The 25,024-nt window shown below is 45.8% G+C and overlaps 2 protein-coding genes across 2 annotated transcripts in view; one reads left to right on the top strand and one right to left on the bottom strand.

Moving 5' to 3' along the window:
* CRAMP1 (cramped chromatin regulator homolog 1) overlaps positions 1–12,276 on the bottom strand; it is a 41,177-nt gene extending 28,901 nt beyond the window's left edge. Inside the window, exons 1-3 of the mRNA XM_066330361.1 lie at positions 11,982–12,276; positions 9,328–9,677; positions 1,154–1,347 (exon numbers count right to left, since the gene is read on the bottom strand). Coding sequence (XP_066186458.1) covers positions 1,154–1,347; positions 9,328–9,676 — 543 coding nt within the window. The 5' untranslated portion in view covers position 9,677; positions 11,982–12,276. The remainder of the gene's footprint in view (positions 1–1,153; positions 1,348–9,327; positions 9,678–11,981) is intronic.
* A 7,121-nt stretch (positions 12,277–19,397) lies between these two features.
* Positions 19,398–25,024, top strand: part of IFT140 (intraflagellar transport 140) — a 54,382-nt gene continuing 48,755 nt past the window's right edge. The window contains 4 exon segments of the mRNA XM_066330358.1: positions 19,398–19,568; positions 20,678–20,899; positions 21,885–22,006; positions 22,692–22,834. Of these exon segments, the coding sequence (XP_066186455.1) occupies positions 19,422–19,568; positions 20,678–20,899; positions 21,885–22,006; positions 22,692–22,834 (634 nt within the window). The 5' untranslated portion in view covers positions 19,398–19,421.

Below are 25,024 nucleotides of genomic sequence, written 5' to 3'. Positions count from 1 at the left end.
GTTCACTTACAAATGTGTTAAGTAGCAGGACTGAAAACACTGATTTTTTTCCCTGAGCATTCTTTACTTTCCTCTGCATTCCCCCCACCAATTCTGACTAGAGTAAATGAAAAACGTACTATATTTACCAGCTGCACTTTTATTTACAGTACATTTCATGTTACTGTTACTAGGAGTAAAAAAAATTGAGTTTCCAAAGATTTGATACTATACACATTAACTCCTGCTATCACAGAAATTTTGTATTCAGAAAAGTCTGAAACTGATTTAAGAAAGCATGAAAACCACTTCTGGAAATCAGTGCCACAAAATGAATGGTAGGAGACTGAACAAACGGAGTCTCAGATTCACCTTAAAACAAATCTTCTAAATTTTTTCCTCAATATTTAAAAAAGTCAGTGAAGTGGCTTAAAAATCACTTGATTCCCAGGAATATTACTGCAATTCAGAGGAGTTAAAAAAAGAAAACACTATTTAAGTGTTCATTTTGTCCACAAAATATATGTCTGTGATACCATGCCTAGGATAAAAAAAAAAAAAAAAAGAATTCAAAAAGATGCGTATGTGCAAAGAAAGCTCCCCATTACTGCTTTTGTTTTTACCTTTGGAACACATTTTCAAAACAGATATGCTGTTGATATAATCACAGGAACAGCAAAAGCAGGAATCCATCATATATATCATAAAAGACAGAAGATAAGATGATGTAACTTATTCTTGTCTCTCAGCCCTAGGACTGAACTGGCTCTATCCTCTCTTCATGGTCAAAGACTAAACACACCTCTCTTTAGAATAGAGCAGCTTTTCCTTTTTCCTGTTATTACAGAGCAAGTGTGCTGCTTTTGAAAGTTCAGATGGGGACATCATTTAATTCTTTTTTGTTTGAAACAGAACCATAATTCAATAACAACTGAAATTATTATTAACATTCATTAATAAAACTCAGAAATCCTTCCTGTGTATTTAAAGAAAAAAACCCAAGAAACCTGACTCTTCTGACACATGGCTTTGACTGACAGCTGTTTTACAGCCCCACAAACGCTCATCTCTAAGTGCCTTCTGCTCCTGCCAATCTCACTGTGATCAGCCTTCTTTATGAATATCTAGACTCTAACCAAAGCCATCTAAGTCTGTTATTTTCTTCTACATGTACCTCATACAGTCCCTCAAAGAAAGTATTCTTGTCCTCCGTGCTCCATGACTCCCACTGCCGCCGGACCTTCTTCCCTTCTTCCTTCTCTCCTGCTGAGGAGCCCAGGTTCCTCGCTGCTGTCTTGGAATTCCCAGCAGGATTGCTGGGAGGAATTCCTGATGTGCCACCAGGTGCAGTCCCTCCATTGTCTGCTGCTGTAAGAAACCATAACCAGAGTGAACAGTAAACCTACAGGAAGGTTCATGAATGGAGGTAAGGGAATAATTCAGAATTTTCTCTTTTTTTCACTTGAAATACAATGGGACAAATAACGAGGTTTGTTTCATAGGCATAAAATCTCAAAATGCAAAAAACAAGGGGAAGGTTTCCATGGCTTAATTTTGTATTTCCAGAAGTAACACAGATAAGCAGGAATGTGCCACAGCAGCCTCTACCAGATAACCCTCTCTGATGCTCATATGCTGGTAAGCTCTGCAGTCACTGCCCTGCAGCCAGGGAGAACTCCTCAGCACTACTGAACAGGGACTGACCAATGGAGCAAAGTGACATCCGTGAGGAAAACAGGTGGAACATCACATCCTTGTCTTTGGTCCTGATCCTACTGCCTTCAGAATAACCACAGAAAGGGAAAGATTGAGAGAAGTCCACTTTAGTTGATTACATGGCAAGGGATCATCATTTCCACCATCTGATCCACAGTGTATGATCCTCAGAGCACCACCTCTGACATGGCCCATCTAGGAAAACTCCAGCTATCCAAAGGACAGCAAGTCTCAACCCATTCTCCTTTCCCAAATCCTGCTGTGGCTTTTAGAAAAAGGTACAGAAGTGTATCCTTGATTGTCCCTTTGTCAGTTATCAGCATCCTAAGAACATGGAAAAAAGATATGAAGACTGGAAATACTAAAATGAGAATAATGCTGGATAAAACTTAAAGAACTTGCTGTTTACTCAAGTAGGGAACTGAAGACAAAATGGGATGGAAAGTCTGCAAATGAAACATCAGTGGTTTGACACTGAATATCAGAGTGTTAATGCAGAAACCAAGGTCAGCCCCCCCAAAATGCACTCTTTTTTTTTTTTTTTTTTTTTTTTTTTTCTGTAAAAACATAATCATTCCCAGTAATTTATATTTCTAAAATTAATTACCTTCAATTTTATTTTTAAAAATTAATTAGGATTTGACTTATCAATGCGGACATGTACTTAATCAAACAGAAGTCTTCTAATACTAAACGTTCATTGCTCATTATAAAGAATGCTCATTACCCTTTCCTCTTCTCCAGTGACTGGCCTTTATGTTTTGTGCTTCACCTCAGCTTGCCTTAGTTTATTTGCTCATACACCCAGCTTGTACAATACAGCAGTCACAACTGGTTTCCCTAACTTTTAGATCTATCAGCACAATTCTCTTTCCTCTTTACGCTTTAAAAGTTCAGTTATCTTTTCAAACCAACCTCATGGAGGAGGTGTTTTTACCTGACGAAGCCAGTGTTTTATATATATACATACCTATGTATCTCATTCAAGAACACAGAGATCCCACTTCGATAATTCTAACAGTATTTTTTAAAAAAACTATCAGAAGAATCAGCTGTTACAGGCCCACTATGCTTTAGAGATTTAAAGACTTGTATGTAAATCTTAACAAGTCAATTTGAAAGGAATTCCTTTGGGTGACAATGTCGTATTTCTCCAAATCCTAAAGAAGGTGGTTTATTCAAGTAATGGAAAATATTTGAAATCAAACCTGGAAGAGAGCAAGATCTATGGAAGTACATTTTTTTTCCTGCGTACAATAAATATTTACTTGATAAAAAATATGATATAGTGACCATTTTTGAGTTAACATTTCTTTTATTTCTAGGGATGACTATTTGATTCATGAAGAAAATTACTGCCACTAGAGAGAAGCATGTAAGGCAAGACATGAAAAAACATTAGACAATCTAAAAGAAAATGCACTTATAAATAATTTCTCAAATAAACAGCTTCTTTACTTCCTTCGGTTTTTATCAAGACACTGATAAAATAATTGAAACTTAAGCCATTTAATTCTGGCACTGTGGAGGTAAATCCTTTAATAAAAAAGAAACCACAAGAAAAAAACCTGAGCACTTTAACAGATGGCTGAGAAGAAACTCAACACAGACCCAGAACTGACACTTCTTCATTCTGCAAATGTGAGATTGGAACATCACAATTTGCACAGTAATGAAATACAGATCTTTGGTCAAGAAGGAGAAAGTCAAACACATCAGTCCCCACATTCAATCTCCAGTCTCCTGTTGCTACCAGTTCCCAAAACAAAAGACATCCTTTATCAGAAGACAGGTACAGGATTTCAGTCCAGAGTCACTATTTTGATCACAGATCCCCAACTTCTGAGATAACCTTCAGAGGAACAATGAATGCAGGATGAGAGAGTTTGTTTGGGGTTTCTGGGTTTTTTGGTTTTTTTTTAATACTTACTCAAGTTAAAAAAAAAAAAAAGTCAGCTGCCCAAAGAACAGATCTTACCAAAGATTTTCTGAAGATTGTTCAGTACACTTGGTACACATAAAGCTTTCATTATCAAAAAGCATAAGAAGCTAATGTGTCAGTGAAGGTTTTATAGTCTTATAAGAATTTTCATTTCAGTTAATTTTCATTTACACTTTAGTTGTGGGTGAAAGAAGGACTAGAGAGCTCCATTAGACATGCTGAGGACTCCATGGATTCAACTTCTATACTGGACATGTAACTCGTAATTGATCTTTTGTTCCTTTATGCACACTTACTATTCCACAAGACAAACTGTAGCCCTGAGAATTTTATTGGAATCTTTTTTGCTTTAAACTCTTTTACAAATTACCATCCAGACAATTGTTCAGAGTATTGTATATGAAGATCTAAAAACCTGAATATCCTGTCATCTTGACAGAGCTCTTATGTGCCATTCAATTTTCCATGAGCCACTGTTAAAAATCTAGTGGTGCAGTCTCTTGTTCTGACGTTCTCCTTAATTCTGTCCATCTCACTTGCACTTGGTACTTCTCCTTCCATCCTACCCTGACATGATTTCATTCATCCTTTGCCGTCTTGTTTACCCAGTGCTCCCTCCCCTTGGAAGTGGCTCAGGACCAGAACTCCACAGTCTCTCACCCCACACTGCGAGAGGAGGATTTCCTCCTCCTGTGCAGTGGGCACTAAGCTCTGACGGGTACCTGCCTGCAAGGCTGCAGGGCTCAGTGGAACTGCATACTGAGCTGTAGGGGTGTTTTCTTCTGATGGGAGGAGCAACAGGATGGTGATTCACAGGAGATGGGGGAGTGCCCCAATGTATAATAAATCATGGGGTTTTTAATAGCTCTTCCTGGTCAGCTCAGACAGTTCTGTGTTTAATACACTGTATACTAAACATATCCTGTGCAGAGAGAAGCAAGCATTAAGTGTAGGTTTGTTACAAGGCTCAGATTGATAACTGACACTGTGTATGCTTTAAACATATTCAACTACCTCTGATTTTCTAACTAGTAACAGTTAGGAGAAGATCGACTACCACTGTCTGTGTAGGACAGCTACCAGCTGAGCATGAGATGAGCAGAGTTGGTTCGGAGCATGATACTAAAAATGCCAAGTACACTGAGACACAGGTTCAGCTCCTGTATGGGCCATTCATTTAAGAGCTGGACTCCATAATCCTTGTGGGTCCCTTCCAGCTCAGAATATTCTGTGGGTCTATGTTTCAAGCTTTGGATGTTAATTCACAAGAACACTCTATGACATTCAAGGTTCAGTATACTTACTCTAGGTTGGATTGGGATCACCCAACGATAAATATTACCACACACAGTAGTGAGAAAGGAGTGACAGAGCAAACCCCTTTGCTCACTCCCCCATCTCCTGTGAATCACCATCCTCTTGCTCCTCCCATCAGAAGAAAACACCCCTACAGCTCAGTATGCAGTTCCACTGAGCCCTGCAGCCTTGCAGGCAGGTACCCGTCAGAGCTTAGTGCCCACTGCACAGGAGGAGGAAATCCTCCTCTCGCAGTGTGGGGTGAGAGACTGTGGAGTTCTGGTCCTGAGCCACTTCCAAGGGGAGGGAGCACTGGGTAAACAAGACGGCAAAGGATGAATGAAATCATGTCAGGGTAGGATGGAAGGAGAAGTACCAAGTGCAAGTGAAATGGACAGAATTAAGGAGAACGTCAGAACAAGAGACTGCATCACTAGTTTTTAAACAGTGGTTCATGTCCTAGAGAAATAATGCTGGAGGAGTAACATTTCAAATGATGGTTACAATATATTCTGCAACATATGAACTCAGGAAGATACAATAAAACTCACTGTAAGTCCATACATTAGGTATTTTGGTATCTACATCCTCTCTACAGAAGACAGTAGTTGATAGAACCCACATGCTACCGAACATGAAACTTTGGCATGCTGAAACAAATTAGACTGCTTTTCTGTAAGTTCTGTACCATGCCAAAAGATGGAACACTTCCATTCAACTAAGCTTTCTGCTGAATAACTCCTTTTTCAAAAAAACCCCTGCTTATTACCACAAGACAAATCCAAATACTAGTTTGAGCCATTCTGCACATTTTAGGAATAAATCCACAACAACAGCATGAAAGACATCTTCAAGCTTCAGCTTATCCCAATTAGGCTAGTCCTCCTGACTTCATTCTGCATTCAGAAAATGGATGAAAACACAGAAATGGTAATACTCTACTCCAACTCAACCTACATCTACAGCACATGATGGCAATGTATACCATTAGCACTGCCTTTTACCAGAGTGGTCACAACATATACACACATACATTTTCCATCCACTCTGGCTCCATGGACCAAAGCCTGTGGTCCACACTGTAACACCTGTGCTCAGCAACCACGTGGCACACTGGTGTTTGAGAAGCGAACTCTCAGAAATCCCTTTTTCAGCAACCTTAACTTGGTCTGCATCTCCTCCCTCAACAAACCTCCCTGCATTGGAACTCTCACAATAAACTGTCTCGATACTGTTAGTCCTTCCAGTGCCTGCTATGGTTTCATGCAAGTTATTTGAAGACTTCCTTTCAAGCCTTCACAGTTCAAAAGCCATGCATTAGTTGAGGTGTAGACTACGACCTTGAAAATACAATTAAAAGGTGATGGACAGTTGAAAAGAGTATGATAAAAATTCTCAAAAAATGCAGAGATTTAGGTATCTGTGCAGGAAATTTGATAAACCTTCCCACAATTCCAAATGGATTGGCTACTTAAGTGAAACAGTTTCCAAACTTTATTTTACTGTACTACTTCCTGTGTAATTTTTGCCTTAAACTCAAAAGTGCATCTCGATACACAAAAGGTAAGAGGTGGGATTCAAACGTGCAATTAAAGAGTACATCAGAGCAATCCAACTATTAGCAGCATGTTTATACACTCCACGAGGCAACCTTCCCTGAACCACAGCAAGATAAAGTTGAAAAGTTAGCAGACGCTGAGTGGGCACACTCTTTTTCAGTTTACAGACAAGTTTATCAATAATTTGTCTGCTACAATTAAGGATCCTAAAAGCATGAATGCCGAAAGTAAAAAAGAATTTGCAACACACAGAAGAAGAAATACTATTTTCAAAACTTTTCTGAAGACAAACCAATGCTTGCTGAGCAACTACAATTTGAAACAAAGTAAGTGCATTGATCACACACCTTAAAAATTGGCAAGTGAGAGTTTTCCCTTCAGAATACAGAGGTTTTAGAAGTAGAAGCACTTCAATAAACTGTTAAGGGTTACACAGCATTATTGAATGCCTATACCAAAACCAAGTTTCTGGTTTCACTGGACCAAGCATAGGCATGTCTGGTCACTCCAGCTGGCCACTGTCACAGTTCCTTGTGCTGCCATCACCCTGACTTTGACATAAACAATGCAAAAGCTTCAGGTTCAGAGCTGATGCACTCCAGCTTTTCATTACTTTTATACTTACAGAGGGAGAAGAAAGTTAATGGGACAGCTAATGAAAGGATTTAAGTCCAATCTTTATTAGTCATCTCCACCCTTCCATTCATTTCCTATCAGAAGCTGGCTCTGTGAGACACTTTGCTTGGAACAGAAGAGCACTATGAATTCTGATCACAAGGCATTCCACTAGGAATTTAGACAAGCCTAGAAAACCTCTCATTATGCATCTCTGAACATAAAGAACTCAAATTAGAAAGACTCCTGCTCCATGGCTCTGTTCTCCAAAATCTGACAATTATAATCTCAACCATATCAGAGAATTCAGTCAGACACATTCACACCAAATCTGGCCAGGCAGAGCTGTGGCTGGTCTCAAAATTGAAAAACTGAAAGCACAGATATAATTCTACCACTGTCACTCCCGATGAATTTAAGGAGTTCTCACAAACCTGACAACATGGTACAGTGATTGCAAGCACTATCCATGACTGGTTACTGAGATAATATTTTCTGTTCTGTATGTCATTTTCTTATGTTTGCTTTGGAATCTGAATTACAAAAGTGAATGAAATTTATTTTCCTATTGTGTTGATATTCCTAGTTAAAAATCATTCTGCTGCTCTAGAACTGGAAATAAATGTTTATGTACAAACATGATCATACACTTGCACAAACACATGTATTTGTTCACACGTGTATGCAATTAACAATCAATGGAATAATTTCAAATGGACACATTCAACTTGTGAATCATAGACATATTTCAAAGAAACACCTCCTCATATCTAATGCTATTTACAATCCTGGAATTAATGATACATAGCTAGACACTCCTGGATATTCCATTTGTTTGTTTATTTGGCTTTATGCAACTGGAAGAAAAATTACATAGGCCTTCCTGTTCTGTCCTCTACCACCACACAGAGCTTTCATTTAACATTCAAGAGATTCAAGAGGACTTACTAAGGTACACAGAAAGACTTTAGTCAATTATACCGTCAAGCAACTCAGTTCAAGAACATTTTTCTGATAGAACAATAACAAAAATACCCAATTTGCACTGCCTTATTACTGCGACACAAAACTATGGTAACTGTAACATTTAGTTAACGCCCAGCATGTGCACACCTCTGAGATGGACAAGAGTGAGGTAACCCCCAAGACACGTTTATCCTTCATGGAATTATACTTCAGTTTAGCAGACAAGAGTAAACTTAATTATTTTAAATGTTGATGCAATCTTTGAGTGCTGTTTTTCTCAAAAATTAACAGAAAATAACACTTGAGTACTTTAGCACATGATATCCAAAATTAGGCTCAAGTACAGCTCAACTGCAGTTCTAAGATGTCATCTAGTCACTGCTGAGCACACACAACAACACCAAAATATTCAAATATCCCTGCTGCCTTTCAGCTATTGAAGTTAGAAACAGCTCCAAAAAAAAAAAAACAAAAAAACAAAACAAACAAAACAAAAACAAAACAAACAAAAAAACAACACCAAAAAAACCCCACAAACAAACAAACAAAAAAACACCACAAAAACCCCCCAACAAATTCTTGTCTCCACTGCTAAGTGAAAAAGCAGGTGTGCATACATCTGTACCTACAGACTTTCAGATGTGTACAAACCTGTCTTAATAAAATCTCAAATCACATAGATGCCCCAACTGTTCTGAAACAGGACTCCCAACACCTCAGAAAGAAACATGTCAATATGTGTATTTCATTGCTGTTTCCAAAATAGTTATTTGGATAATAAAGATAATTGGGGGAAATCACCAATGTCTTGTGGGTGGTTTTTTTCCGATGCTAACCAGCACTCAGTGAATATTTTGTTACTATCCAAGAACAGAATTCAGAGTGGAGCCACCTGATTACAGAGCTAGCTAGAGTCTAATTTCCTAATCAAAATACAGGAATTTCCCAAAACTCGGGAGAGATGAAATAAAGACATTAAGTATTTGCTTCAATAATGTAGAATATTTCCTCCTCCACATAAACATCCAGACCTCCCCATTTCTGGAAGTGCAGCGCGGACAGTGGGCAGCAGAAGCTGAAGCCTTGGGACACAAAGAAGACTTCAGCCATGAGAAACAAGCCCCAAAACACCTTCTCAAACCAAACAAAAGATGGCATCTACAGAAATAGAACGACAACCCACAGCCCCATAGGTGCCTCCCCTCTTTGCCATCCCCCTCGCCTGCGTGTTTTTAGGGTGTCAAAACACAGTACCTTTGCCTTTCCCGGCAGTGCTGCTGCCAACCGAGGAGGATGCCTGCGAATCCTTCTTCAGTCTCTTGCTCTGAGGTCTGACGCTGGACCTGAGAAAATGATGCTGGTCCTGGCTCTGGGAGGGCTGAAGAGAGGCCGGGGCCGGTGACAAGTTGGGGTTCGGTGGGGGGCTGCTGGTAGTGTTGCTGTTAATGATCTTCTCTTCTTTCTTTGTGCTGCTGCTGCCTGGAGCTGCCTCTCCTCCTCCTCCTGCCCCTTCTTCTTCCAGGGACTCCTCATCTCCTCCTGCTCTCTTGCCCAGCTTTTTCACCCCTTCCTCCCCGCTGCTCTCTCCCAGCTTCACCGTCATCCTGCGGGGGACAGAGCGAGAAAAGAGGGGCGCACACGGTCAGGCCAGGGAGCCCCCCGGGGCGGCAGAGAAACCCCTGGGCTCAGAGGGGAGAAGTTTAGCTACACAAATTCCTCTCAACATGGCCGCCGTTGTTTGTTACTAAATCCCCTTTCGTTTGCTGTCCCGACCCAACAACCTGTGCCGAGGGCGGGAGCGGGACAGCGGCACCACGACCCGCCCCAACCCGGCCCAAACGGCGGCCGGGGCCCCCCGGCAGCCCCCCGTCCTCGTCCCGAAGGGCTCCGGGCCGCCTTCGGCCGAGAAATCGCCCGGCCAAACTCGGGCGTGTGGCAGCGCTCGGCAGCGCCGGAGGAGCGGCGGCCGGCGGAGCAGAACGGAGCGGGGCAGCGCTGCTGCCCCATCCCTCCCGTCCTCGGCTCCGGGGCCCTCATCCTCACCGCGGGGCCGCGGCCCGGCCCGCGCCGGCGGGGGCATCCATGCTCCTGGTGCGGCGGCGGCTTCTCCTCCTCTGCGTGTGTGTGTGTGTCTGCGGCCGGGACTGGCCGAGGCTCCCGAGGTTCCCGCTCCCCTCCGCCCCCAGCCCGCACCTCCCCGCGCTCCTTCCCGCCGGGAGCCCCGAGCCCGCCGGGAGCCCCGAGCCCTCCGGGCAGCCCCCAGCCTGCCGGGAGCCCCGAGCCCGCCGGGGAACCCCGACCCTGCCGGCAGCCTCGAGCAGCCCCCAGCCCTCCGGGCAGCCTCGACCCTGCCGGGCAGCCCCCAGCTCGCCGGGGCACCCCGAGCCCCCCGGGCAGCCCCCAGCAGCACCGCGGGCCCGGTCCGTTCTGTCACCGGGAGCGGGCAGGGACCGGCTCCCCAGCCAGCACCCCTGCCTACCGCCTCTGCTGGGAGACAATTCATGCCACCCCATTTTATTTTTTTTAATCTTTTTCTTTTTAATTTGGAGGGCAATAAACTTCGGAGGCGCCTACAGTGGTTGTGCACCTTTGCTTCGTTGCTCCTGGCCATGCAGAGAGCCTGGCCAAGCAGGGAAGCCCTGAACTCCTGGGTGCCAAGGAAGCATCCCTGGGCTTCTGAAGGCTCTGTCAATTTTCGGACCTGACACTGGGACCTATTGATGGGAGGATCACTTTCGGAGCTTCAGAAAGTGGACTTCACAAATCCTCTCAATTCTGGAGGCTTTTTTCAAATACTTGGAACAAAATGTCAGATAACAGACACAAGCTTAAGACATTAAATCACATCTGTTAAAACCCAACCACTGTTTTAGTTTTTCTTAAGGAGTGTAAAGATATTAGTGACAGCATATCTAAAAGAAGTCGACTTCTAAGAAAGAACCAGTTAGAGCGCCCAGCAAGGAGCAGCACTTGGGATGCAGCTGCCTTGACATCATGGCAGGAGCCACCATCCAACTTCCATCTAGGGAAAAGATAAGCAACAAGAGAAAATTCTGAATATCACAAACATTGGCATCACTATGGATTAGGTTGACACCAGGATAATGAGGTTCAAAATAAAGAAGAAGCATCAACGTGATATAGCATACAAACTCATGAGGTTACTGCTTATGAGTTGTATTCCTACTATTAAAATTATATATTTCCCTCTAATTTCCAGCTAAACCATTGAATCCATCCAGAATTGTGTTGGGCAATGTTTCACTCCTTGAAAATACTCAATAAACTGACCTGAACTGTGGATCTAAACTCACACTGAAATTTAGTTATTCACCTGACACGTCCCTAGTTACAGACTGGTTCTTCACACACCAAAACCTACAGTTTCTAGTTATTTCGAGGACAGAAATGTTCCAATTCTGACAGTACGTGCTCAACAACTTAGTGTAAGCAAGGCTTAAATAAGTTCAAGCTCCGTTTTATTACTGCAACTTAAACGATGCACCCACAGGCCTCCTCCCACAATTAGCAGGGGGGAAACAAAGACACGCTCCTTAGAGACAGCTCCTTACAGGACCCGAGCAGCATACCCCAGGATCTGCTCCACTTCTCAGCTGCTGGCACCTTCCAGCACTCTGCCTAAGCCCTACGGGCAGTTTCCCCGTTAAGAGCTGCTTTTTCCTTTCGTTTCCACCTTGTCCTCCTTTGTTTTTTTTCTCCCAAAGTGAAAATTTCTTCAGACTCGCAGCTTTGGTCGCCTACACCCCGGTGGCCGTCCCTCGGCAGCCTCCCGTAAGAGCCGCAGAGCCGCGTTCCCCGAGCGCGGCCGGCCCGGGCAGGAGAGCGGGGCCTCCGCGGGGCCAGGTGCGCCTCGCCCCGCGGGCTCCATTCCCCAGCCCCTGCCTCACCTGCCGCATCAACGCCGTCTCGCTGCCTCCACGCTCCGGCTCCGCCGCCTGCCCCAGCTGCTCCGGCACTCGCAGCCCCAGGCACCCCCGGGCTGCGCCCAGACCCGCCAGCTCTGGAGGCGGCCGGCGTGGAGCCCAGCGGCCCTCCCAGTTTTGCTGGAGGCGGCAGCGCCGCTCCCGGCCGTGGGGCCGACCTGTGTCCCGGGCCGCTCCGGAAGCCAGCCGCAGTCCCGGCGCCGTCAGGCTGGGCCGGGCCGGGCCGGGCTCGGGGCCGCGCTGGGCTCGGGCCGGGTTCGGGCCGGGTTCGAGCCGCGCCGATTCCGCTTCCTCCTCGCCCGGCCGGGGGCGTGGCCGCGGCGCGCGGGCCCAGCTGAGAGCGCCGGCGCTCCCCGCCCCCCAAACAACGCGCCCCATTGGTCGGCGGCGAGCGGGAGCGAGGCGGGGGCGGTGCCTCGGCCCCAGCGCGAGCCAAACAAAGCGCGGCGCGGGGCGCGTGACGAAAGCTCTGCGCGGAGGAAGAGGCGGCAGCGCGTGTCCGCCAAGGGCGGGGTGAATCCGACATCTGGCTGTTGATTGGCTAAAAGAAAAGAGCGAAGGCGAGCCCTCGAGCCCAGCCCATCGGACCGGGGTCTCGGATCCCATTGGTCAGGGGGCGGGTGATTTGCATGCGGCGCAGTACTTACGGCTGCCGGGCGGGGGCGCTGTGGCCCCGCGCTGGTCCGCCGGGGTGCGCCGGAGCCCAGCCCAGCCCAGCCCAGCCCAGCCCAGCCCAGCCCAGCCCAGCCCAGCCCAGCCCAGCCCAGCCCAGCCCAGCCCAGCCCAGTCCATCTCATCCGAGCCCAGCCCAGCCCAGCCCAGTCCATCTCATCCGAGCCCAGCCCAGCCCAGCCCATCCGAGCCCAGCCCAGCCCAGCCCAGCCCAGCCCAGTCCATCTCATCCGAGCCCAGCCCAGCCCAGCCCAGCCCATCGCATCCCATCCCAGTCCATCTCATCCGAGCCCAGCCCAGCCCAGCCCAGCCCATCCCATCCCATCCCATCCCAGTCCATCTCATCCGAGCCCAGCCCAGCCCAGCCCAGCCCAGCCCATCCCATCCCATCCCATCCCATCCCATCCCATCCCATCCCATCCCATCCCATCCCAGTCCAGTCCATCTCATCCGAGCCCAGCCCAGCCCAGCCCATCGCAGCCCATCGCATCCCAGCCAACCCCAGCCCGCCCGCCTGGAGCGGGCCCGCCGAACTGCGGCTCGCCGCCGGGCGACACACACCCCGCCGGGACACATATACCCCGCCGGGCGACACACACACCCCGCCGGGCGACACACACACCCCGCCGGGACACACACACCCCGCCGGGCGACACACACACCCCGCCGGGACACACACACCCCGCCGGGACACACACACCCTGCCGGGCGACACACACACCCTGCCGGGTCACAGACACCCCGCCGGGCGACACACACACCCCGCCGGGCGACACACACACCCCGCCGGGCGACACACACACCCCGCCGGGACACACACACCCCGCCGGGACACACACACACCCCGCCGGGACACACACACCCCGCCGGGACACACACACCCCGCCGGGACACACACACACCCCGCCGGGACACACACACACCCCGCCGGGTCACAGACACCCTGCCGGGCCGGCAGTCCCGCGGGCTCTGGCTCCCTCTGCCGGCACCTCTCCCGGGAACAACTGGGACACTCCGGGCTGCACCGAGGAACCGGCGCCCTCAGTGAGACCCTTCGCGGGACCAGGTTCTGCTGCCGGGCATCCTTCTTTTCACTGCCAGGGCTCCTTGGGGTGGACTGATGCCCCTGTGTGGTGGCTTCACATTAACTGCTAAGCAAGATAATTTAAACAAATTTTACAACTGATACTGCGTGAGATGCTTTTCCCTTAATAACGTGTTTGTGGAAAGAACATGAGATCATCCTCTTTTTTTGACTCTTTATAACTCTCATAGCAGGAAAAGATGTCGTAGTCCTCTTCCGAGGAAAATCTTTGTAAGCTTAAAAATAAAGTCATAACAGTTAAACCTCATCATGGTGTCTAAAGTCTGGAAAATTTGGCTCCCGTGGAGCATGTTGCAAATAATTATCTATGATGGTATACCTGGAACATGTCTTGAGCACTATCATCACCTGTAACTATGCTATAAAGTGTATTTGTGAGTAACCAAGTGGACTGCTTTAAATGGAATTTGTTTAAAAAAGGTTTGTCTCCAGTGCTGAGCTTTGCATTTAAATCTACCTCTTAATTGTTTGGAGTTTTTTTTAAGAGAATGTTTTTCAGTTTTGCTATAATCTAGCACAAGATCATATGGCTTATTTTTGCTCCTTGGTTTGGCCACAACCTAATTCAGCAATTAGGAAATGATGGGTTCTTCATCTCCACCACCACGTATTTCCATAGTGCTTTGCCGAGAGATGTGAAGTTATGTTCAGCTCTCCAGCCGAAGTTTTCCATTCTTTCTGTATGTAAATAACTTTCCATGCTTGAATAGCCTCACTGCCTCCAGTGGACTGTTAAGGTGTGAAACTGCTCATGTGTCTAAATGTTTGTGAGAGAAAAGCTGACTGAAAAGGAGTTGGACAAGAGCTGAGAGGCAGGGGGTAGGGTGAGATGTCAAAAGACACTTGAACTTCCATTTGTTCAGTTTTGATCATGGCCCTTCCCTGCTATTCTATTTTTACAGACCTGCACAGCTACAAAATGCAAATAATCTTCCAGTGTTTGTTGCCATGGTTTTCTAGGCCAGGCAAGAGCATTAACTTGGAATTGTCCCACATCCTGTGTATTTTAAGGTATGAATAACAAATTGCATTTTTTACTAGAAAATAGAGAAAGCAATGCAGAACTGTTCAGCAGAAGGACAAAGTTAATGCTTTAGATTTATTTTGTTTTTAATTTTGCATCTAATGTGCATGATCATTGCAAATTATAACACAGACATACTTTTCAAAAGATCCTAGATGTAAAGGCCATCCATATAGTGAATGTTCTATTCATTCAATATAGTGAATGTTCTGTTTTTTTCTTTTTGATTATTTAGAAGCTAGCACATTTCATTCATAATTTATTTCTTCTTAAAAGGCTCTGAAGTTGTTTATTCTGACAAACAATAATGGGTGATCTTTATGTTGCTCAAGCAGTTCTTTCCTGTGCAGGTAAGAGAATTTAAATGGAAGGATGGACTGGTGTTGTTAATCCTTTATTGCTCACAGAATATGAAGCACTTAGTCATGCAACTTTTTCTCTAGATATGTGAAGTTAAACTCTTAAGGGAAGGAGGAAATGGGCTGTGGGTAACTGCACTACTGCAGCCAGTCCTGGGACTTCAGGGACTTGGAGCTGTTAGGCATCTTTTATGATACCAGGGACTTGGAACTAGATGATTTTTAAGGCCCCTTTCAACTCAAACCATCCCGTGGTTATATGATTTTATGAGTAGAAGGGAAGATGTTAGGATCCTAGGATTCCCCATTCACTTATCTATTTATCATAGAAGCAGGGCGTCTTTGTTGAATATTGACGGGCAGGAAAACTTCATTTCCAGCTAAGCCTGCACAAGTATGGATATGTAGTTTAGTTATTGGGGGGAAAAAATTGTGTAACATTGAAGCAGCCAATTCTGAGAGCTGTAAAGTGGTCATTTGAGTAGAAACAGTCAGTGGACTGTTTAGACTATTTTTATTCCAGCCCAGAAAGGGATGATAGACTAGATGATTTTTTGAGGCTCCAGCTGGCTGTGTGTTTCTGACTCGATTTTATCGTGTAGTTGCAGTAGTTTCCACGACAGCCTGGTTGTCTGAGAAAACAAGGCATCTGCATATGGCCTGCTCAAACCCTCAGCTTGTACTCTGATAAGCTCAAGGCTACAGTAAGAACAATTGGCGGGGCAGAGCCAAGAGATTAATTGCTGACTGTGCTTTGGGAGTGACACCTGAGTGAGCTAACAGGACTATTGCATGTCCAGTGATCCACCACGAAGAGATGCCACAAATGACTGTTAGAGCTGATGCCTTGTAACGGAGAAGATAAAAAGCTCTGGGAAATAGAACTCTGTCAGTTCTGCTGCTCTGGTCTATGGGGGTCACTGACTTGTAACAAGAAGGTCTAAAGCCAAGGTTTTGCCTCTCTACCTGAAGCCTGCCCATAATTCTAGAAGACATAGTGTGTTTCAATGCAGTGTGCCTCTCACTGGGTAGTTTTTCCTACTTGCTACCAAAACAGAGTTTTGTTTTGTTGGTGGTGGTCTTGGTTGTTTTCCCAAAAGAGTCCCTATGTATTTGGGAAAGGAAACTGATGAACACCACATAAATTACATGTTACGTATGTCCAGTGAACCTCCAAATATGCAGGAGCTGCTTGTCATAGCTGTACCAGGTTTGGCTGCTTTTCATCGGCTTATGTAGAAGTGTTGTGACTTCAGAAGAATTACAAATGACTGTGGATAGGACAGTGCTGTGAGGATTTTGTCTCAAATTTTTTCAACCCTTTTGAAGGTGTTAGGGCTGGCTGCAGGCCCAGTGGGGAAAAGAGCAGGGAATGGAGCTGGGCTGTACCAGATATGGGTTGTGGGTTGTGGAATTTAGGAGTGGAGCTGGAGCCTAGATCCCAATAAGCCTCTCTGGTGAAAAGGCCGCTAGAGGAAACTCAGGTGAAGCAGTGAAGCTCAGACATCCACACACGCCCCGTGGTTAGCTCAGCCAGGAGAGGCAGAGGGCCTTGGCACCAGGTCTGTTCCAGCAGGTTTATTTCCAGGAGCCGAAGGGAGACCCAGAGTCAAGAGGATGAGACATCCGCTTGTCCTCACTTAAGTTTGGGGTTCAGCAGCCGATGGCCCTGAGGTGTGGGGCAGAGCCAAGGCAGGTAAGGTCAGTATTCCGTAGGGGACACCGGGCCGTCGCCGGGCCTCACACCGAGGGCAGGTAAGGTCAGTATTCCACAGGGGACACCGGGCCGTCGCCGGGCCTCACACCGAGGGCAGGTAAGGTCAGTATTCCACAGGGGACACCGGCCAGTCACCGGGGCTCACACCGAGGGCAGGTAAGGTCAGTATTCCACAGGGGACACCGGCCCGTCACCGGGGCTCACACCGACGGCAGAACAAACCAAGCGCCAGGCGGGCCTGCTGCGCTCGGCACTTTCCGTCACTCTCCGTGTGTCGCCGGGCGCCTTCGGCCGTTCCCGCCTCTCCTCGGCTGCGCTCGGCAGTTTCCGCTGGGGCCCGCCGCGTTGTCGGGGTAACGCAAAGCATCACGGAGCGAGCGCGGCCTGCGGTGAGCGCGGGGCGGGACGGCGGGCGGCGGGCTCTGCCCGCGGCGGCGGGCTCTGCCCGTGACGGCTCTGCCCGCGGCGGCGGGCTCTGCCCGTGACGGCTCTGCCCGCGGCGGCGGGCTCTGCCCGTGACGGCTCTGCCCGCGGCGGCGGGCTCTGCCCGTGACGGCTCTGCCCGCGGCGGCCGGCTCTGCCCGTGACGGCTCTGCCCGCGGCGGCGGGCTCTGCCCGTGACGGCTCTGCCCGCGGCGGCGGGCTCTGCCCGTGACGGCTCTGCCCGCGGCGGCGGGCTCTGCCCGTGACGGCTCTGCCCGCGGCGGCCGGCTCTGCCCGCGGCGTGGCGGCCGGCTCTCGGTGGTTCTGTCTGGGCCCGGCCCGTGGCAGCGGGGTCTGTCGCGCTCAGCCGGACGTGAGGAGCGCTTGAGCTGCTGCCCGCGGGCGGCGGGAGCTGCTGGCGGGGGCGGCCGAATCCGCCCAGGGGAGAACGAGGCGGCGTGGCCCGCATGTTTGCCCTCACGGAGCCGGGGAGTTCACGGAGCCCCTTCTCTGCCGGCGAGTGGCGTTCGCGGCCCGGACGAGGGACCCGCGCGGGGCTCGGGTCACTTCAGGAGCTGCCCACGGCAGCAGCAGCCTGGGCTCTGCCTGCCACAGGCTCCCCACCCCTTCTGCCTCTGTGGGGGTGCAGGATTCTACCGCGTTTTTACTTCCATCTGGTTTGCTAGTTACCATCTTTTTGTAGCATACAGGAGTTTTGTATTATTATTTGTTTCCTGGGGCTGGCTATTTTAAAAACCACCATTTCTTATAGGCAGAGATTAAAGGAAAAACCTCTGCTTTTGCTTTGGTAACTGTTGAGTCTTGTCAGAGAGTCCTGTTAAGGCCGCTCTGACAGACTGCTTTCACAATGTGTGTGGTGGCTGGGGGCTGGTGAGTCCACAGCTACAGCAGACCAAGTTGCTATCAACCTCGCTTAAATGTGTTGGTAACACTGTGACAGAGCGTAAAAACAGTTTAAGTATCGTCCCGGAAGACAGAAGAGCATTTTTTCCCTAAACGTTGATGACTGTTCTGTGAAATATGTACATATGTTATGGCTCCCTGCTGTCATTTGCAGTCATTAATATCTGTAGTGTTCACCTCTGTGAACCTCATGAAGTTCAACAAGGCCATGTGCAAAGTTCTGCACCAGGTTGAGGCAATCTCCATTACCAGTACAGTTTGAAGGATTAACAGATTGAGAGCAGCCCTGAGAAGACTTGGGGTATTGGTGGATGAAAGACTGGAAATGACCTGGCAAGGCACAATGGCAGCCCAGATATCTCCCTGTCCCTATCCTCACACCGTGGGCAGCAGAGAAGGGGGAATTCTGTCCCTCTGCCTTGCTCAGGTGAGACCTTCAGGTGTATGTCCAGCTCTGGGGCTCCAGCACAGGAAAGAGATGGAGCTGGTGGAGAGAGTCCAGGGGAGGCCACAGAGATGCTCCAAGGTTTGCAGCCCCTCTGCTCTGGAGATAGGCTCAAGAGCTGTGGGTATTTAGCCTGGAGAAGACAAGGCTTTGTGAACACATCACTGTGGCCTTCTAGTATTTTAGGAATCCAGTACTTATTTTTTCATTCAAATATTGGTGACAGTTCCAATGTACATGGCAGATAGTGCAATTTCAACAGTACAAGCTCCAAAGTGGTGACAACTGTTGAAACTTAATTTGAAAGCCCAGACATAAGACCTTATAAAAGAGTGCAGTGTGTACATTAATTAACATCTTTGGATGTGAAGTACTGGAAATAACTTTCTGGTTAATTCTGAGTTATTTCAGAGTCCTTTAAACTAGGCCAGCACTTGCCACTGGTGAGGGACTGGTACTGGCCTATGTATGCTGTGAATCTAGAGTATGAGGCTCAGTGTTCTGCCATTTTTTTAAAATGCCAGTATGACTTCTCTCATATTAGTGTAGTGTGTGCAACAAGATGATGCTGTAGTTTTATTTTCCCCCTATGTCTTAACCCTGCATGTCATTATATATGGTACATAAATTAATATAGCATATATGTAGTGTCTATGTATTATCTCCATAAGCATACCTGATAGAGATGTTTGTTTTCCTGGTACAGGTGTGCAGTCTTTGACAGCTCCTGTTGTTATGGCTGTGTACGTGGATCATCGAACAGATGCTCCTGACTCCGTTGCCTCCCCTTCCCATATAGCCTGGCACCCACTTCATCCACTCCTGGCAGTTGCTTCCATCAGCACAGCAGCTGGGGGCTGTGTGGACATCTACCTGGAACAGGTGAAAAATCAACAGCTTTGCTTTTGGTCTCGATGTAGAGTCACAGAATCGCAGGATGGTGCAGATTGGAAGTGAACTTTAAGACCATCTTGTCCTAACCACCTTCCATGAGGAGGGGCACCTTCCATAGACTAGGCTGCTCCAAGCCCCATCCAACCTGGCCTTAAACACTTCCAGAGAAGTGAGTCATGTGTGGGAAGTCACAGCTTCTCTCAGCAACCTTTATTGTCCTAATTTAAAACATCACATTTTTAATCTCTATTTTTGCAGGCTTACTTATCCTCCTAAAATCTCTCTGAGTTTTAGTTACTGTCTATGTCCTGTGCTGTCTTGAACACAATAGATTCATCAGCCACTCACTATATGTTTTTAAAAAAGATCTTTATAAATGAAATTGATCTTTCATTTGAAATTTGATGTTTATAGCCTATAAGTATTTTTTTTGTGATGGTTACTGATTTGTGTTTTGCTTCTCATAGTTGAGAATTTCAGGCTTATAAGTAAATGAACACATGCTGCTGCTGCTTTTTAACTCTTGAGTGAATAGAACATATTAAGAAATGGAAATTGAACAAATCATTCTGCCACCTCAAGACTGAACTGGTTTTCTGCCTGTAGGCAGATATTTCTTTTGCACACTCTAACATTTACTTGAAAGCTTGGTGTAAGACTTTGGGTCGCATAATTTTTAGGGAAGTAGTACTAAATGTATCTAGCAGCAGACTTACTGAAACATGTAAGTCTGTTAATGCAATAGCCTAAAAATGTGTACTTTTCAAAGTGTGTTCTGAAAAATTGTCATCCAAGTTTAACAAATGGAAAAATAAATATTTAGAGAGTTTAAATTATTTGCATGAAATACTATTGCAAACTGTGTCCAAAGGAGGATCTGCCTTCAAGGGCTGTTGAAGCATTAGATTATTCTATGCCCTTAGTGATATACTTTATTATTTTTCTATAGCTGGAATTTTTTTTACCTTGAAATGTGCTCAAAGCCTTCTTATATCCTTTGTATGGGAGAGGAAGCTTGATATTGACTGGACTGTGAAACTGAAGGTTTAATTGCTGAGTTTCCATTAGACTGGACTGACACTGATTTCTGTTTGCAGGGAGAACATGTGCCTGAGTCCCATGTTGAGAGAAGCTTTCAGGTCACGTTACTTGCCTGGCACCCTTCCAGGCCCATTCTGGCATCAGGATGGGAAACAGGAGAAGTTCTGATACTGAACAAACAAGACAAGGAGCAGCACACTGTACCTCCAAGTCACAGCGCCAAAATCACAGTCCTCAGCTGGAGTACAAGTGGTACCTGCCTTGCATCTGGGGACGGGGTGAGTAGCTGAAATGACACATGGGTTTGATGTGGAACACAGTCTTGGAACGTCTGTAATGGGAAAAGAGCATGGAATGGAGATCCATGGGGAAGGGAGAGTTGTGTGGGAGAGAAATTTCCTTTCCTTAGGTAAAAATTCGGGAATAAAATCAAATGCTATTGTTATAACTTTTTCTACAATTAGAGAATTGCTGTTGTATAATTTTTCTTCAAGCAAAAGTGCGTTGGATCTCAGTGAATGCTGAGCGCTGATGAAGGTTTAAGGCTATTTCAGACATGGACTAATTGAGGTATAGACAACCTGAATTCCTTTGCTCCTGTCCATGCACAAATTTTATGGCAGACTCAGGAATAAAGGCTAGATGTTGAAAAAGAAATTCCAGCTACAACATATTCATCCATAGTGAGTGCAGGGCACTGCTCACAGGAAACCCATGTATCTTTTTCTGCATTTATTAATGCCTTAAAATTGTGTCAAATTGATTGTGCTGGGAAATGTGACACTATTTCTTGATGAGCTGGTTGCCCTTTTATAAAGTTAGGTGAGAAAGTAACTATTGAATATTCAGGATTAAGTATTCTGATTTTGCCAGTTCCCAAGTCAGCCAATGAAGAAAAAAAGGGGTTTTTTTCCTGTGTTTTCCCTGATACAAACTTGAGCTTGCTGAAGAATTTCAGTTCTGCTCTTACCTATGTGTCAGAATTCTTATTCAGAGAAAAACTTAATTTAATTAATTGTTTGTAAAGTTCTGCTGCTGCATTTGACAGAAATGCAGAAATTCAAAACTGAGTAAAAAGAAAATTTATCATCTTTTTTATTAGAAAGGAGAAAGCTCTGCCCAGGCAAAAGATGGACACATCTCCATCTGAGCTGAGACCTTAGCCATGATGAGACAATACATTTATGCAAACTGAGATTACTTCATTGAGTCTGGATTCTCATCTGTGTGCAAAGGGTAATGAATTAACTTGTCTTTTTGTAGCACGGGGTCTTGTTTCTTTGGAGAGTGGACCATCGAGGCAGAGTCCAGGGTCCTGCCCTCGTCAAGCAGGACTATGGGAAGTGCTTGTGTCACTGTGTGTTTCGGCCGCCCGCTCCTGCCGAGTGAGTATTGGCCTTGTCAGGGCTCTGCAGGTCTTTATCTCGTTCCACAGAAAGTCCTACCCACAAGTGTACCATTTTTAAGTCTATTAAAAAATGTTCTTCTCCCAAGAGCCCTGTATTTCCAAGCCCTTCTCCCACTCTGGTAGCTGGCTCTGTGTCCTGTGTGCAGCAGCTGATCTTCTTTCTCTTCTCTGCATCTTCTGTCTGGTGCTGTTGGCTCTTCTGTCTTAGTTCTTCTAATTAGCAATATTGCTGATTGTGGAAAGCCATAAACACACTGGAAACACAGTTATCATTGTATTATTGTCAAAATAATTAAATTCAAAGTCAGTTCTTAAACATTATCTCTTTCCTGTCCAAGCAAGAAATAAGAAGCAGCTGTAGTAAAAAAGAAGAGTTTTCCTTGTCTGGGCTTTTCTGTTCCACATCTCTGTGAAACAAAAATAAATCATGTGTTTAAAAAATAGTGATGCATTTTGAAAAAAAAAGGTGAAACAATGCAAATGAAAACTAATATTGAAATTTTGTTTTGTATATTTTTGAGTTTATCTTTTTTCAATCAGTGTATGAAACATCTTTATTCTTTTTATAAATAAATATTGATGCTTTATTAACTACTCCATTCTTTGAGACTGAAATTACTCTGTTATGAGAAGAATTGGGAATGAAGTATCTCTCTTTGCAGGGACTTTGTGCAGCTGGCAAAAGCAGCTGTGAATGGTGATGAAAAAGCCTTGGATATGTTTAACTGGAAGAAAGCTGGAATAGGACCACCTCTGAAAATGGCAGTCCAGGAAGGACTCTCCTTCTTTATCACTTTGACAGATGGTAAGAGCAAAGCCACTTCTCCATTTGGCTGGGATGTTGTTTCCTTAGTGCTTCGAAATAGCTCAGTGCAGGATAGTCTTTTTTCCATACATCTGACATGTGGGGTATATTTATATATCCCTCATATTCATATATTCAGTGGGGTAGAGTATTCATAGGAGCTGTAGAATGTTTGGTAAGAAATGAATAAAATTACTGAAATTTTATCAGGGTGGTCTTGTTTACAAGGACATCAGAGGTACTGGGTTAGTCAGGTTCCTGAAGAAGTGAGTATGAGGAAAACAATCTCTAACACACAAGTGTAGATAAAATTAGCTTTTGTGCAAAGCTTCAAAATAATGCATGTATTGTAGGTTTTTATCTCTATAAACAGGCAAATTCTGCTAAAACATACCTCTTAAATTATGAATTTGCTTTTCATTTTTTTCTCATGCTTTGAAATGGTGCTTCAGTCTTACAGAACAAAAAAATTCTGAGAATCTGTTTTGTTAGTTTTCTCCCTAATATTGTTTCTTCTCTGCATTTTCCTCTTCCTTGCTTTTACTCTTCCCTTACTTTTCCTATCTGTTTTAGTCTTCTGGGTATTAGTTCGCTCTAAGCTAATCTTCTTCCTGCCCCAGTTCTTTTTGTGGTGTAACTTGCTCTCTCTGAACTGGAGCCAGAATGTGTGTGAGAAGTTGCATAATAGATGTTTCTGCTAAGTGATTGAAGTAATCCTCTTGATTCAAGTGTTAGCTGCTCAGAAAACATTTCAGTTATGTTGTTTCTGCAGTTCCATTGCAATTTGAATCAGTGTTCTGCCAAAACTTACATGCCTTGTTTACACCAGTACACCACCAGTAGAGCTTGCAGAAGTGGCATGGGCCAGCTGCATGGTTGGTTTACAGAGCAGGAGACTGTACGTTCTTTTAATGTGTGAAAACAAGCCTCTTTACTAGAAAGGTACCATTTCAATAGAAAACGGACACAAGGTGCTCCATAAAGGTACAAGGCGAAAAGCTTTGAGAAGCTGTGCCCATTCTGTCCTCACATTCAAAACCACTGCTGTGGTGGTGCAGAGCCTCATCTAGGGGCAGGCTCTTGTGTCCTGGGCTTAGGCCTCTGTATTGGTTTGAGACAAGTCAGGAGGAAATGTTCTGAAAGGGGCATCGCCTTTGAAAAAAAGGCAGGTTTGTGGCACGCCCTCTCCCCATCAAACAAAAGGAATTTCTCGGAGGAAAGTGAGAAAAACTGTTTATTTAACACAGAGAATGCACGCAGGCATGGGAACAAGAATGAATAATGTTAGATATTAAAACCTTCTCCTTGCAGGGAAAGCCATTGGATTTTAGAGTCCTACTTGGCTTCTCTAGAGGTCCAGAGCCAGGATGTGACATCCCTGCAGCCTCGCCCTGCTTGGCCACAGTGTGGGGCTCCCAGTGATGGTCTGCTTTTTCAGACTGGAGCAAAGCTGAACAGTTCTAGAAAAAGAAGCCACAGTCTTGGGAAAAACTTGCCTCAGCTGACAAAAAGAAGCTAGCTAAAAGCAAAAGAATTTAACTCTCTTTCTCTCTCCTGAGAAAGACTGAGGGGAGTATATGTGTTTGAACACAAACCGCTGAAAGAATTCCCCTGGCTTCCCCCCATCTCCCAGACCTAGCTTAAAGTTACAGGACCAGTATCTGGGCATAAAGCAGACGATAGGAGGAGATAAATAATCATAAAGTCACCCTAAGACAGCCTCCTTGTCATAGTTCTCCAATTTCGATCAGATGATGCTGACTGTTCCTTGGATGCAGCCTCATTGCTTGGGTTGGTTTGTGTGGGAACTGACAGTGGTCAGAACATAGGTTTCTAGGCTTCAGGCAGTAGCTTGGGCCTGTGGGAAAGCCAGGTACAGAATTCTCTCACACTGGCCTGGGAAATCATAAGGAGGAATCAAAACAATCCTTGAAAGGTGAAAACTTGTTAAGGTAGAAAACCGTTAGCAGCTGATCTTTTTCTAACTTGTTGTTTACTTGTAAGAAACGTGGAGAGGTGTTGCTTTAAATGACCAAACACTATATAAAAGAGTCTGTTTACATGCAGTTTAAAATTATTTAAAGTATTTCCTTTTGGATTTTCTAAAGGGGGAAAAATATGCTCTGGTTTATTGCTCTGGTCAGCTGTGGTGGTCTCTACCCTGAGGCAAACTAGAAAATGAAAGAATTT

Source organism: Sylvia atricapilla, chromosome 15 (assembly GCF_009819655.1).
Source record: "Sylvia atricapilla isolate bSylAtr1 chromosome 15, bSylAtr1.pri, whole genome shotgun sequence".
Taxonomy (NCBI): domain Eukaryota; kingdom Metazoa; phylum Chordata; class Aves; order Passeriformes; family Sylviidae; genus Sylvia; species Sylvia atricapilla.
This window is presented reverse-complemented; position numbering and strand designations above follow the sequence as displayed.